A 15,283-nucleotide genomic window follows, 5' to 3' on the forward strand; every position below is an offset into this window, starting at 1 on the left:
GACATAAGCATCATTTTGCCCACAAGAAAGAGGTGTCGAGCCCTAGTCATGGCCTTGGTGAATATGTCAACAATTTGCATGTCGATATAATCTTGATGGCACTTGTGTTATTTGGATAGAGAGGAGTAGGAGTGGGAACATAGTTGTCAAGGCGTAGGCGACAAGGCGCCCTTTGAGGCTTGCCTCGCCTAATCGCCAAGCAGTTTTGTACTATGTATTATAAAATGCTTTTTTATTCTTTATATTTTGGCATTATAATTATAAAATAGACACTATTAAACTAAAATATTCATTTTGTGTGTTTATATAGTAATTTGTTTTTATTATTTTCTTATTTGTTAGGATTTAATCAATACAAACATTGCTAAATGCTGTATTGAACCCTCAAAGACTTTAAAACCTGAACCAATAAGTAAGGAAGAACTTAAAATTTTGTCTAATCAACACATTTTCTATACTTTAACATGAACTCTATACTTTTCTTATGAAAATTATGAATAATTATTAAGGAAATATGGCTATGGTACCTGGGGAACTACCCTAGGATCTATGTTTCTATATAAAAAAATCCATCGCCTAGGTGCCCCCCCAACGCCCAGCCTCGCCTTGGCGCCTTGAAAACTATGAGTAGGAAGCTAAGTACCAAGATCCATGAAGAGAGATTGTAACCAAACAATCTCACTACAAACAAAAGACATTTCCCTATACTCACTTCAGAGGAAGACTTGGAGATTGTCTATTGTTTTTTACACTTCCAAGAGATGAGGGAATTACCTATAAAGACCCATAAAGACAAACCACTTAGCCCAATCTGCATCAACATATGCTCTCAATTGAATGGGAGAGGAGGAGAAAAGTCCCTGAGAAGTCATGCTTCTAACATAATGAATGATGGGTGAACAACAATTATATGAGGTTAAAGAGGAGCAGAAACAAACTAACTAATGACCTGAACAACATGTGAAATATTTGACCGAGTCATGGTGAGATAGATGAGAAACCCCACAAGCTGGCCATATAAGGTAGCATCTGGAAGTAATGGACCTTTAGATTTACATAACTTAACATTTCGTAAAGTTGGTTAGTTTAACAAGGTTAGAGTCATATTTATGTTGAAAACTGGAAAAATCCCGATCACTATGATGAACTTTCAGGCCCAAGAAATAGGTGAGAGAGCCCAAGTCTTTCATGTGGAAGGAATTATGAAGTAAGAACTTCAACTCATGAAAACCTTCATCATCATTCACAGTTAACAACATATTATCAACATACAACAAAAGAATAGTAATACCCTAAGATCATCTCTGAACAAAGAGAGAGTGATTAAAGGAACTCTAGCTATATCCAACAACAACATCTTAGAAGCATTCACACCATGCACGAGGAGCTTGTTTCAATCCACATAGGGATCTTTCAGGTGATAGATTAGAGAAGAATCGTTTTAGTATCCAGGAGGAGGCTTCATGTAGACTGTCTCCTTTAGCTGACCAAAAAGAAAGGCATTCTTCACATCTAACTGACAGTGACAAATGGTCCAAGATCAGACAATTGACAAGGCTAAGAGAACACAAATTGCGGTCATCTTAGCAACTAGGGAAAATGTTTCTTCATAATCAATGCCATACTCCTAACTATCCTTAGGTAACTAATTGAGCCTTGTATCGTTCAAGAGATTCATGAGATTTCAGCTTGATAATGTAAGCCCAATGGCTCCCAATGATGAAGGCATATGGAGGAGTAGGCACAAGGTCCCGAGTATCATTCTCATGAGGAGCCTTGATCTCGGCATCTGTGGCTTCTTTCTAATGAGAATTTTTTGATGGCTTGCTGGTATGAACGAGGAATACCTATAGAGGATAAAACAACAGAGAAAGAACTATGGCTTGAAGGAAAACCATAGTGATCAAGAGGTCGAGAAATACAGGTAGAACGACGAAAAGGAATGGAAGAACTAGCATCTGAAGTGGAAGTATTTGAGGGAGAAAATTGACTTACAGAAGGAGCAAGAGGATGGTGTTCTAGACCAGGTGGAAGGGGGGTCGCAGGTGGAAGGTCTAAAACACATAGCCACTTGCAAGTGAAGATGAAAAGATCTTTCACAGTAGATGGAGGAACATCCTCTATACTGGAGGTGTATGCCTCAAGCATCTCTATGCTTCAGTTCCTCTAGGCATTTTCTTAGTGCCTCACCTAGAGGTGCACCTCCAGGTGTACACTTCAGTGTCTTTTAAAACACTGGTATTAAGACACCTATATTTTAGCCTTGGAGATTTAAGATTATATTATAAGACATGTTGAGGCATTCTTATTTTTTGATAAATAGTAAGAAAATTTTATTAAACAACAGCAGAGATACAATGGTCCAGTGAGAGGTGAGAGATGAAACCTCTCCAGAAATACAACAGGTTACAACTGAGCCCAAAGTAAGTGTTCTCTAGAGACCCCTTGTTTAACTAGAAGTGTTTTCCATTCCATTAGCTGTCCTTTGCCACTGAATTCTTACATTCATGTTACTGACCAGCCCTTTGAACTTCTTTATCTCCTCTCTAAAATCCCACCTTGCTTTCTCCGGTTCCCTCAACCATCCAATCACCCCTTCAATGACATGTTGAGGCATTCTTAGTACCTTTATTAGTTGGGGTTTGATCTCACTCGATTTGGATAATCCCGACGAGCCTTTAGTTTTCTTCTCTTTTGATTTTAGATGTCTAAAAGATTTTATGTAATGGATTTGTTACCCTTTTATGGAACTTGAGAATAGAATGAATGAAGCTTTTAGTCTCTCTTCTCATTTCTTGGAACTTGGAAGCTTTTGGTCCTGCATAAATCCATATTACCCAACAGAAGAAAAGTTTGTGAAGTTCTCTAATTGCGTTGGTTATGTTTTGTAAGAAAGCATGGAACTGTTTGACACGAGAAGTTATGACTCAAAATACTAACATTAGTGATTCTCATTAATGTGCAGAACATTTGTTAGTCAAGTTATTACAGGATATCTTCCCAGTCTCATTCTTCTGTTGTTTCTGCAAACTGTTCCTCCCATCATGAAGATCTTTTCCTCCATGCAAGGATATATCTCCCATAGCCAGATAGAAATAAGTACTTGTAAGAAAGTACTTTGGTTTACCATATGGAACATTTTCTTTGCAAATGTATTATCTGGATCAGTGCTATATCAAATCAATGTTTTCCTTGAGCCCAAGAATATTCCAGAAAAGCTGGCTGTAGCCGTTCCAGCACAGGTGAATACATATTTCCAATTATCGTGTAGAACTTTTTTAATCAAGGTGGATACACAATTTATTTCAATTTATCCTGGTTAGCATGCTCTCATTTTCCTAATGTTCATGAATACTTTGTGATATTGTAGTCATGGACCTGGATTATTAGCAATGTTTCTGGAAGAAAGTGCTTAGTCTGGGGCTACAAGACTGTAGATATGCTTAGGGCCTCATAACCTGGCATTCTCCATGTTCAGAAGATTAGGAAGTAGTCAAAGGCTACTGAAGGAGTCATGTCCAAGAGACTTCTGTTCCAAGATTAGTGTGATAAGCTGTCTATTATTTAATTGGCAAAACATATGTCTGAAATAGACAAACATGCTTTTACGGGGACAGTTAAGGGATCTTGAGAATCAATCAATTGTTTGGGCTGGGGTTAGGTGTCAGTGGCCAGCCTATGTTGGGGGTTAGGCTCTTTTAGGTGGCCAGCCTGTGTCAGTTGATGCTGAATTTCAGGAAACCAGAAAAACTTGGACTTGCCTGTTCCAGCCCCAAAAGCCTTTCTAATCTCACAAAATAATCTTTGGATCTTTGTAGAAATCTTCTAAACTATGTAAGAAGGATAAATGTGGCTAATGGCTACTAATGATTTTTAACTACAAACATTCCTGAGAAGTGAAAACAAACTAAACATGAATAAGAACTATGTCCAAGGATGGTTAGTGCTACTTACGATAAACAACATGGTAAATGGATGTTTCTGGCTTTGGGTATTAAAATTTATTTTCCTGATATAAATTATCCTTTTACGAAGATTCAAGATTAATATGTATGCTATTTTGGGTGCAGGCATCATTCTTCATTACTTATGTTGTCACATCTGGCTGGACCAGTCTATCATCAGAACTATTTCGTATGATCCCTCTCATTTGGGATTTTATAAAAAGACATTGTTCAGGAAGTTATGCAGATGAGTTTGATGTTCCATCCATTCCTTATCGCTGTGAGATTCCTAGAATTCTCTTTTTTGAGCTTCTTGGCATAACATATTTCTTTCTGGCTCCATTAATTCTGCCTTTCCTCTTGGTTTATTACTGTCTTGGATACATCATCTATCGGAACCAGGTTAGTTGGATACAATTCAGTGTTTTATTTATTCATATTATAAATGTATTCCTGGTTTCACTTTGAAATGGGTGTCCATATTCGCTTCTAGGGTTAAGTACCTCTTAGTGCAAAGTTTCCATGTGACATTGTGGTGACAATTCATGCCTTGATTTTCTCCTCATACAGTGATCCTGTAATTAGTGGGTGATGTTAAATTAGTTTGGACCATCTAAATCATGATCTGGTCATTTACTAATGGTCAAGATCAAATTGAAGTGACATTTTTGAATCCACTAGTCTAAAACTAGTAAGGTAGCTGCATAAATCAAATAGAGGTTGAAGGAGACTCCTTGCTGGTAGTGGGTTGAATGGTGAATAATAATGAGGGCCCTTGGATGTACAGGCAGCAAATGAGGGAGATCAAGAGGCTAGCAAGAGAAGTTGAGGCTTCCTTTTAAGTGGGTCAATAGATTAGCAAACTCTATGGCAGATACTTTAGCAAAGCAAGGGGTGTTAAGGGAACACTTCTTTTGGGCTAGTTTGTGCACAAAAGAAAAATGGGTGGCTCCAGAAGTGACCTATGTACTGTTAACTTTAAGCTACCAATTTTTTTTGAAGAAGGTGAAGTTATAGTATCATTAAAATAGACAAAAAGCATGTAAACAAGTTTCTGTACACAGGGATTTACAATAACTGCCTATGCAGTCCACCCCCAAACCCTACTTTACAAAAAGGTTATCATAAACCAAAAATATAATTCCTATCTACAAACAGTTTGTTCACATCATGGCAAGAACATTTTCCCAAATTCTCTGGAGGTTGTTCCTGAACATTTTGTTCTTGTATTTTTACTCTTTGTTGTACTTTAGTTTCTTTTGTACACTACAGTCTGTATATTAAGGACAGATTGGTCCTTTTACCTTTTAATATAAATATCTTTTTCTTGGGTGTCGACTGACACTTTTGGCACACCCACAAATCTGCTGCTCTCTCTGTTCTACAGTTTCAGATCTGACTCTGACATAGTATTAGAGCAGGTCACAATCTGGTCTGATCTCTCTGTTCCATGCCAGTTTTCCCCTCTTAGTGAGACCTTCAACTCTCCAGCCCTTCACAAAGTCCACTGATTCTGGGCAGCAGCTTTGTACTTCAAACAAATTCCCAGTTGTAGACCATGCCTTGGAAGAAAATCTGCAACGTAGCAGCAGATGGTTGACTGATTCATTTTGCTCCTCACATAGAACACAGATGGTGGAATCCAGCAGTATACCCTTCCTTGCCAAGTTGTCACTAGCGAATATTAACCATTTTTGGATGGTTTTGGAGTTTCAACTACATTGGGGCTAGTGCCCTTGAAAGTTTAACAAATTCTCAACCCAATTTGACCCAAGTTGTATCTCTGGTTTGGGGCCCATCACAAATGAGGGCCTTTGCTTTGGCTGAGTTGACACATGCTAGATTTTTATGGTCTCTTGTTGTTCTCTTTTTCTTTTTTTTTCTTGATATTCATTATTACAGTAACAAAACATAAGGATCACCCTACAATAAGACTACCATAAGATCCATTATTGAATATAACTTAATGTAACAAACATGGAGCACAACCAATCCAATGCATACAAACTGGATGCAAATAACCATAGGAAAGAAACAGAGCCTTAGTGTTCAAGACAACAACCAGAAAATATGTATGTGCCTTGGTGTTTAGGACAGAAATCAGAAAACATGTTTAGAGAGTCCAAACCATTTATAACAAGGTGTGGGGGGAAATTGCAAATTATTTCTATTGTTAGTTGTTACTAGTATAATGGGTTTTGATTTTGTAGTCGTTTCTGTTTCTCATGCTTTGCTAGTTGATCTAGTATAGCAAGTTTTCTTCTGCCTTTTCACTTTCTTTTCATTTTGTACTTTTCTCATCAAAGAGTTGATGAGAAAGTTTTGTCCTATTTTGCATAATTCAACAATATTTTTCTTTGATACTGATTATATGATAGTCATTCGTCATTAAACACCATAGAACTTGTTAAATACACCCTGTGCTAAATGCTAATTGTAAGCAAATCTGGTATGCAGCTATTGAATGTTTATACACCCAAGTTTGAGACTGGTGGAAAGTTCTGGCCTATTGTGCATAATTCAACAATATTTTCTTTGATACTGATGCAAGCTATTGCGATTGGAATATTTGGTCTAAAGAAGCTTCCTATGGCATCAAGCTTAACTATTCCTCTTCTTATTCTCACACTTCTGTTCCATGAGTATTGTCAGAAACGTTTCTTACCCATTTTTGCTGCTTACTCTGCCGAGGTATGCTTACAAAGTAGTAATTTATCTTTTCATATGCTGACTTTATATGTGATTGGTTGTTCATATAAAGTTCTAATTGTTTTGGAAGACTATCATTTGTTAAAATGTTAATCATATGCAAAGGGATGAGCTTTTTTCCTAGTAGTTTTTATATGGGTGCAAGAAAATGCCATTAGGACTGTTCAAGAGCGCTTGTAAGCCTATCCAAACCCTTTTAGCTCCCAAGGCATGTTTGATCTCAGGGACATAGAAGGCATATCTATTAAGGGCAACACCATGTCTCAGCTAGTAATTAGTGAAATTTTGCTTCATGTGGGAGAAAATTTTCTTCCACCATATATTCCAGTAAGTATTTTCAGTTTCAAGTTAATGGAAATTACTTTGTCATCCCAAGGACATTATCTCATTTGAATATCATGAATATGACAAAAGTACTACCTCCCTCTAGACTAGAAGCTAGAAAACTGGGGACAACAAGGTTTACTGTCTTGTATGTTCTTGTCTGGAGGTTTGATGACCTAATGACATTGTCAATGGGCACAAGTGTTCCTTTCTAAGCTAAATATCTATTGTATGTTATCGAAGGTTTAATGGGCACGCTGCCCCCCCCCCCCCCCCCAAAAAAAAAAGAACATAAGAAAAAAGATATAATTTAACTTCCACCCTTTCATAAAGATTATTCTTGTAGTGTGGTTAGATAGAAGAACGATTTCCTATAGGTGTGATAATCAAAAGCAGACTTGGCTAACTAGGGAGGCATATTCCAAGAAGAGTAGGATTGAATATTATCCTTCGGAGATTTATAACACACATTAATGTCCATTGGGGGAGGACTTCCTGATGAAAGGGATTTGAAATAAGCCTGTCCTGCCAAGCGTTGTGTTGGGAAGTATTCCTTGGAAAGATAAATAATTGCATGCTACAAAAAGGAGGCCAAACATGTGCCTTTCTCCTCGTTTGTGCTTCCTTTGCAAAGCAAATGGTGAAACTTTCTCCCATTTACTACTTTCTTGACCCTTCATACTTTATGTTTGGGAATACTTCTGCCCTTTTTGGGTGCAGGTGGGTCCCTCCTCAAGATGTGGTAAGTCTCTTTAGCTCATGTTTTCTGAGGCAGTGAAGACAAGAGGGAGAGTTATGTGGAAGGTTGTTGGAGCATCAGTGGTATGGACTATTTGGGAAGAAAGGAATGGAAGAATTTTCAATGAAATATGTAGATCCAAGAAGGATTTAATAGACACTATTAAGATCAAAGTGGCACATTGGGTAAAGACAATGGAAATTTTCCAAAATTTCTCAATGAACGATATGGTAAGAACATACATGGGATGAAGTGGCACAATTCTCTAAGGAAAAAAGATAGGCTAGTTATGGAATGGAATCTCCACCAAGCAACATGTTAAAACTGAATTTTGATGGGAGTTCTATGGGCCAATGTTTTAAAACACAGAGGTGTGATGCGAGACATTCCACCACATAGAGGTGTGAGGTGTAGTTCAGAATGTAAGAGGCGTAAGCCTCCTTAAGAGGATGGGGATGAGGAGGAAGAAGAGGAAGAAAAATATCATTTTTCTTTATTTTTAATAACAATCTTTTATATTAAGAAAAATGAAGATGCATAGCACTAGTTGAAAGGGGCCCACTTTCTTTCCCCTTGTCTTCCCTTCCCTTCCCTTTCCTTTTCTTTCTTTTTCTCTTTTTTACTTCTCTTTCTTTCTTTTTCTTCCCCTTCCCTTTATTTTCCTTTCCTTTTTTTCTTCTTTTTTCATTTTTTTGTGTCTTTTTACATGAGGTGGATGAGGCATACGCCTCTAGCACGCCTCATGAAAAAAGCGTATGGCATATTCCTCGGGGCGTTTTGGGGGAGCCTCGCCTCCAAGCATACGCCTCCCACACCTTTTAAAACACTGCTATGGGCAATCCAGGGCCGGCAGGTATTGGGGGCCTGTTTAGAGATTCCTCAAGAAGGGTGGTGGCCATGTACTCAGGACCCATTGGAGTGGAACTCTCTGAAAGCTGAATTGATGGCCTTACTACAAGGCCTAAGATTAGCAACGCAATCTGGCTTCCTCTACTTGGAAGAGGGGGATTCAAAGCTGATCATTACTTGGGTAAAATGCCTATGCTAAGTTCCTTGGATTTACAGGCATGCCTACATTTGGGTTAGAAGAACTGCAAATAGGATGGTGGATTCATTAACAAAACAAGGAGTCAATAGACTTCAGCTGTTTTGGGCACTAGTGTGAATCTTTTGTATATCAGGTGGTTGAAACATCTAAACCTGATGTTCTAAGCATCTTTCATATAATTGATAAAATCTTCTTTACTGATCAGAAAAAGAAAGGGTGCAGGTCTCTAGATTATTCCTGACATGCAAATTCTAAGTCTAGGAGATTTAAGTAACAGAACTACAGGGAGTGCTGCCTACAAAATAGTCCAAGGATATCATCAATACTTTCCTATGTTGCATAACACAGCCAAGGTTTAGTGGTTTGGTCTTTCTATGAAGAGCTGGAAGAGGGAGTGTTCTAATTCTAGAGTCACTTTAATGGTTGGAATATATACACTTTCTTGTCAGCTTTATTTAAGAATTGTTTAGAGAGCATAAGAGTTAGATATATACTTGAAGGAATAGCTTTTGTTAGTTTATTTATTTGTAGTGTTTTAAAAGCAAAAGTTGTAAAAAAAAATGCAAAGGGCTTTTTGCACCCAAGGCACAAGGCACGAAGTTGTAAAATTTCACACCATGCTCCTTTTTGAAGCAAGGTGTGAACATCAAAAAATGCAAAAGAAACTTAAAAAATAAATCAAGAAAATATTAAAAACAGTACTAATTAAAAAATGTAAACTTTAATTTTAAAATAAATGTTTTAAAAAGCTTATTATCTCAATTGAAATTCATAAACATAAATGCAAAAAATAAATCAAACTTAACATATAAAACATATTCAAACACTCGATAATTCTTTTCAAGCTTTTGGCTAATGTGATGTTAAACATCTTTCGTTCCTAATTCTACAAGTATTTTTTGTACCAATCCCCTCGAGACAAGCCCAAACAAGTCTATGTTAGGGTCTTAACTAAGGTGTGCACCTTAGCTAAGGCACAAGATGCACCCTGCACCAACATATGTAACTTGACATGTGGCTTGTGGGCCTAGGTGCACTTTTTAAATCACTGTTTATTTGTTCATTTGTGTCTTTTATTTCCTATTTATTTATTTTTTGGTAAGGGTGGTGGAGGTGGCTGGTTATTTCCCAACAAGATCCATTTGAAGGTAGGTGTCTGTTCCCTTCAAGAGTTGCTTTCCTTGGAGTCCGCATCTGATACCCACACTACCCACAAGACTCTACAACTACACATTGGGAATCAGTCCCCATAATTGATATACAAGTACGATATATATCCCAATGTGTGGCTGTAGTTTCTTTTGGGTGGAGTGTGGGTAGCAGATCCAGTCACCTTTCCTTGTGAACATGTGCCTTAAGGCCCTCAACAGAGTGAAGATTTGTTGGTTCATCTATTGCTGCATTAAAGGATTATCAAACCAGATTGTCCCTTTAATTACCAGTATGATAGGATCATATTAGAACGTTTGAAACCCTCTTGGTATTTTGTTCTGTGTCTTAATTAGATTATTAGAAGATTCATATTATTGGAATATCTTAAGACTGTTCAGTCAGATAGGGTCTTGGGGATTTTGAGTAGCGACTAGGGTTGGTGTGGGTCCTATCTAGATGGTGATTGTGCTTAAAATTGCTACTTATTTTTTGATGGTGGATGGCTCACCTCAAGGAATAGAACTTGAAACCCAAAACATGCTGTTGAGAGAAGTGGACTCTTTCCCCTATAGTGGGTCTACACTTATTTGTACCATTTTGTTTCAAGGTTTAGTTCTACTAAGTTTGAGCAATTCGAAGTGATAGTGCATAGGGCTGTCAATGGACCAGATTTGGGCTGGAGGAGTGAGGGTGCTGTGATTTGATGCCTCAGCCAGAGCAAACGAGAGGCTGCTGCTTCATTGCCTTGTACCCACATTTGCCATTCCACATACACAGGGGTGTAACGAATATTTTTTTGACCACGACTACTTGCATGATCGCATCAACTACTGAACTGTGAATCCTTAAGCAAACCAGAATAATCCTACTGACTGATGAAGACTTTCCAATGGACACCAAAAAAATAAAGTGATTCACGGAAAACCAGTTTGAATTTGATACGTCATTTTTATATGATACATGTCATCCTTGGGTAAATGTCCTTCCAAGTTGCAAGAATCAAGTGCACATGGACTGATCCTTGCTTCCTTAATCAATAAAATTAGCAATGGTTAGTGTAATTGTTGGAGAGTGTTGTAAAATGATATCAGACGTGAGAAAACAGAGGAAGAAGACTCTGATCTTTTATTAAGATAGATGGCAAATATATATATATACAAAATAACTGACTTAGACAAGTGGGCCAATTTGGCCAGCTGTCAAGTGATTGAGTGATTGAGGTCCAGCTGTCGGGTGGTTGTTAAATTGCAAGAAGCTTTTTGTTACGACTGTTATAACAACAGTCTTGTATATGCTTACACCCCCCCTTCAAGTTGGCGCATGAAGAACTTGAATGCCCAACTTGGGCACTAGATGATGGAACTTGTCGGATCCAAGAGCCCTTGTAAAGAGGTCAGCTGGTTGAGAGCTGCTAGGCAGATGGAAGGTCTTTATTTCACCACTTTGGACATGTTTGCGTACAAAGTGACAGTTGATGTTGATGTGTTTAGTACGCTCGTGGAACACGGGATTAGCAGCTATGTGAAGTGCCGCCTTGCTGTCACAATGTAATTGCATAACGGGGATGTTGATGGTTAAGTCATGAAGAACTCTTTTCAGCCATAAGAGTTCAGCAGTGGTGGTGGCCATGGCACGATATTCAGCTTCAATGGAGGACTGAGAAACAATAGTTTGCTTTTTAGTCTTCCATGAGAGTGGCAAAGATCCATCAACAAAACAGAATTTGTTCTTTGCCTTTAAAGTTGTCTTCATCGCGCGTTGCCATATTGGGAAGTTTTTGTAATTTGCAAACCTTGTGAGTCCCTTCTTTGGCAAACCCTTGAGGGATGGTCATATAACTTCTTCATGGAGGTCACCGTGTAAAAAGGCATTGTTAACATAAAGTTGGTGTAGTTCCCATTGTTTGATGGCAGCAACGGCCAATAGTCATCGTACAGTCACTAGTTTTGCTACTGGAGCAAATGTATCATGATAGTCAAGACCTTCAACTTGTGTATAGCCTTTGGCGATGAGCCGGGCTTTAAATCGTCCAATGCTACCATCAGCTTTGTACTTGATTTTATATATTCATTTTGATCCAACTGTTGGGGAGGAAGGGAGAAGATGCAGCCGCTCCTACCAGGACTTCCCAATCTCTTCCAAACCTGAACCACCCTCCTTTAGGAGTCACAAGACACCTCCCAACCACAGAGCGCCACACCCAAAGCTTCACCTTTACCTGTACCTTCGAAAATCTCTAATCGGCTAGGGTTTTGGGCAGCAACAGAACAACACCACTTCTTGGCAATATTCAGCCAGATTTAAACTCTCCAAACCCTCTACCAACTAGGCCAGAGATCCTCTGAACTATAGAGAATCTATCTCTCCATACACTCTCTTAATCTAAGGGTGTATGGGAAAAGAAGAAGAAAGAAAAAAAAGGAAGAAATAGACCTGCTCTGATACCAAGATGTAAATCAGTCCTCAAATATTAGGTGTAAATTTGAAGATTAGAAGAAAAAAGGAAGAAGAGAAGTAGGAGCAGCAACACAAGAGAAGAAGATGGCGAAAAGAGAAGGAAGAAGAAGAAGAATCGAATTATCTTCCCTTTCTCCTCTAATCCTTTTTTTTTATTAAGAATTAAAGTTAGAGTAATGAGCCCTTAAGTGGGCGGCCAGCTAGGCAGTAACATAAAGAGATTAAATGAAAAGAAATAACAGGCCCATTAAGAGAGGCCCATTAGCCAACAATAAAAGAGAAGATATTACAAGAGAAGATACTAGGATCCATTCGGCCCAGTCTCTTTACACTCCCCTCAAGCTGAGCATAGATGTCAATCATGCCCAGCTTGCCTATATAGTGTGTCCTTTTCCCTCTTGGAACTCCCTTGGTCAAGATATCAGCCAATTGCTCGTCTGATGTGATGAATGGCAAACAAACTTCTCCCGAGGAAACTCTTTTCCTTATAAAATGTCTATCAACCTCAATGTGCTTAGTTCTGTCATGTTGAACAGGATTGTGTGCATTGTTGATAGCTGCTTGGTTGTCACAGTAGAGCATCATTGGCTTCTCGTAGTCAACCCCCAATTCTTCTAGAAGGGATCGTAGCCACAGTAATTCTGACACACCATGTGCCATTGCCCTGTATTCTGCTTCAGCTGAGGATCTAACAACTACAGACTATTTCTTACTCCTCCATGACACAATGTTCCCAGCGACCAGAGCACAATAACCTGAGGTGGATCTCCTATCATCAATACATCATGCCCAATCAGCATAGTGAAAGCTTCCAGCTTCATGTGTCCATGTTTAGCAAACAGAATACCTTTCCCTGGAGTACCTTTCAAGTAACGCAGAACCCTTTCTGCAGCAGCTAAATGAGTATCTCTGGGAGAATGCATAAATTGACTAATAACACTTACTGCATAGGAAATATCTGGCCGAGTCATGCAAAGATATAACAACTTCCCAAGCAGTCTCTGAAACACCCCCTTATCAGATAAAAACTCACCATCTGTAGCAGAAAGCTTATGATTAGGATCAATAGGAGTGGAGATTGGTTTAGCTCCAAGTTTACCAGTCTCAGCAAGGAGGTCAAGGACATATTTACGTTGAGAAATGAAGATACCATCCTTAGATCTAGCAACTTCAATGCCCAAAAAATACCGAAGATCTCCCAAATCCTTGATCTCAAATTCAGAGTTGAGAAACCTTTTTAGTTTACTGACCTCTTGAGTGTCGTTACCCGTGACCACAATATCATCAACATAAACTATCAAGAAAGTCACCAGAGAGCCATTTCTCTTCAAGAACAGGGTATGATCAGATTGAGTTTGTGTGTAGCCAAAGGAGACAAGAGCAGCCCTAAACCTCTTAAACCAAGCCCAAGGAGACTGTTTGAGACCATAAATAGATTTCTGCAGTTTATACACCTTGCCTTGCATTTCCTTCCCATACATCCCTGGAGGCAAAGACATATAGACCTCTTCATGCAAGTCTCCATTCAAGAAGGCATTTTTAACATCAAACTGGTGTAGGGGCCAGTCAAAAGTAGCGGCTAGAGATAACAAAACCCTAACTGAGGTCATCTTGGCGACATGAGCAAATGTCTCAAGATAGTCAATGCCATACATTTGAGTGTAGCCCTTAGCAACCAGCCTAGCCTTAAACCTCTCAATAGAGCCATCAGAGTGATATTTAATGGTAAACACCCATTTACAACCCACTAGTTCCTTCCCTTCAGGAAAGTCAACAATATCCCAGGTGGTGGTTCTTATGCAAAGCATCCAGTTCAGCCATCATAGCATCCCTCCATTCAAGTTGAGATAAGGCTTCCGGTACAGACCTGGGTATCACATGGGAAGAAACAGATGCAAGAAAAGAGTAGTAGGAAGGAGAGAGAAGGTTGTAAGACAGGTGTTTGGAGATACAATGGGCTGTACACTTCTGCTTGCCCTTGCGGAGAGCAATAGGAAGGTCAAGGTCTGGGAAAGCTGTAGGTGGGTCAGAAGAAGGCTGGCCTGCTACCTCAGTAATGATGGGAGGAGCAAGAGGCTCTTCTGTAGGAGTGGAAACAACCTGCCCATGTCTGAATCTCTGCCTTTGGTACCACCTTTGGAGAACAGGAGGAGGAGGAATTACAGGAGGAGGAGGAGGAGGAGGAATAGGAATATCAGAGGTAGGTCCAATGGGAGAAGTAGACACCTCATGATAGGACTCAAGAGGAATGGGAAGAGGAATAGCTGGAGACATAGCAAAGGGCTCTTCAGATTTCTCCCCCTCAGGAGAAATTCTAAAGAAATGAGTTAACTCAACAAAGGTGACATCCCAAGATACAAAGCGGGTGCCACGAATTGGATCAAAGCAGCAATATCCCTTCTGTGTGGAAGCATATCCCAGAAAAACACATTTATGAGCCTTAGGTTCAAACTTGTGCCTTTGATGACTGTGAATATGCACATAGAAAGTGCACCAAAAAACACGGAGAGGAAGAGAAAAAATATCCTCATTCGGGAAGAGAAGGCTAAAGGGGGTTTTAAGTCAAGGACCCGGGAGGGCATACAGTTGATCAAAAAAGTAGCAGTAAGAACAACATCTCCCCAAAATTTTATAGGAACATGTCTGTTCTTCCTTTCCGCCACCCCGTTTTGTTGTGGAGTGTAGGAACAAGAACTTTGATGAATAACCCCAAAAGTTTCAAGATAGGTGGAGAGGGTTCTCTCAAAATACTCCTTAGCATTATCAGAACGGAATATTTTGATACGAGTGTTAAATTGGGTGAGGATGAGTTCATGAAATTTTTGCACAATAGCTGGTACTTCATCCCCGGATTTCATGAGATAAATCCAAGTGTAACGAGAGTAGTCATCAATAAAAAGGATAAAGTAC

At 39.0% G+C, this 15,283-nt stretch overlaps 1 protein-coding gene across 1 annotated transcript in view; it reads left to right on the forward strand.

The window, feature by feature from the left end:
* Nucleotides 1-15,283, forward strand: part of LOC104598051 (hyperosmolality-gated Ca2+ permeable channel 2.3-like) — a 41,094-nt gene that overhangs the window by 17,595 nt on the left and 8,216 nt on the right. The window contains exons 8-10 of the mRNA XM_010259937.3: nt 2,966-3,242; nt 4,071-4,346; nt 6,402-6,635. Of these exons, the coding sequence (XP_010258239.1) occupies nt 2,966-3,242; nt 4,071-4,346; nt 6,402-6,635 (787 nt within the window). The remainder of the gene's footprint in view (nt 1-2,965; nt 3,243-4,070; nt 4,347-6,401; nt 6,636-15,283) is intronic.

Source organism: Nelumbo nucifera, chromosome 4, assembly GCF_055504915.1.
Source record: "Nelumbo nucifera cultivar China Antique chromosome 4, China Antique-T2T, whole genome shotgun sequence".
Lineage (NCBI taxonomy): Eukaryota > Viridiplantae > Streptophyta > Magnoliopsida > Proteales > Nelumbonaceae > Nelumbo > Nelumbo nucifera.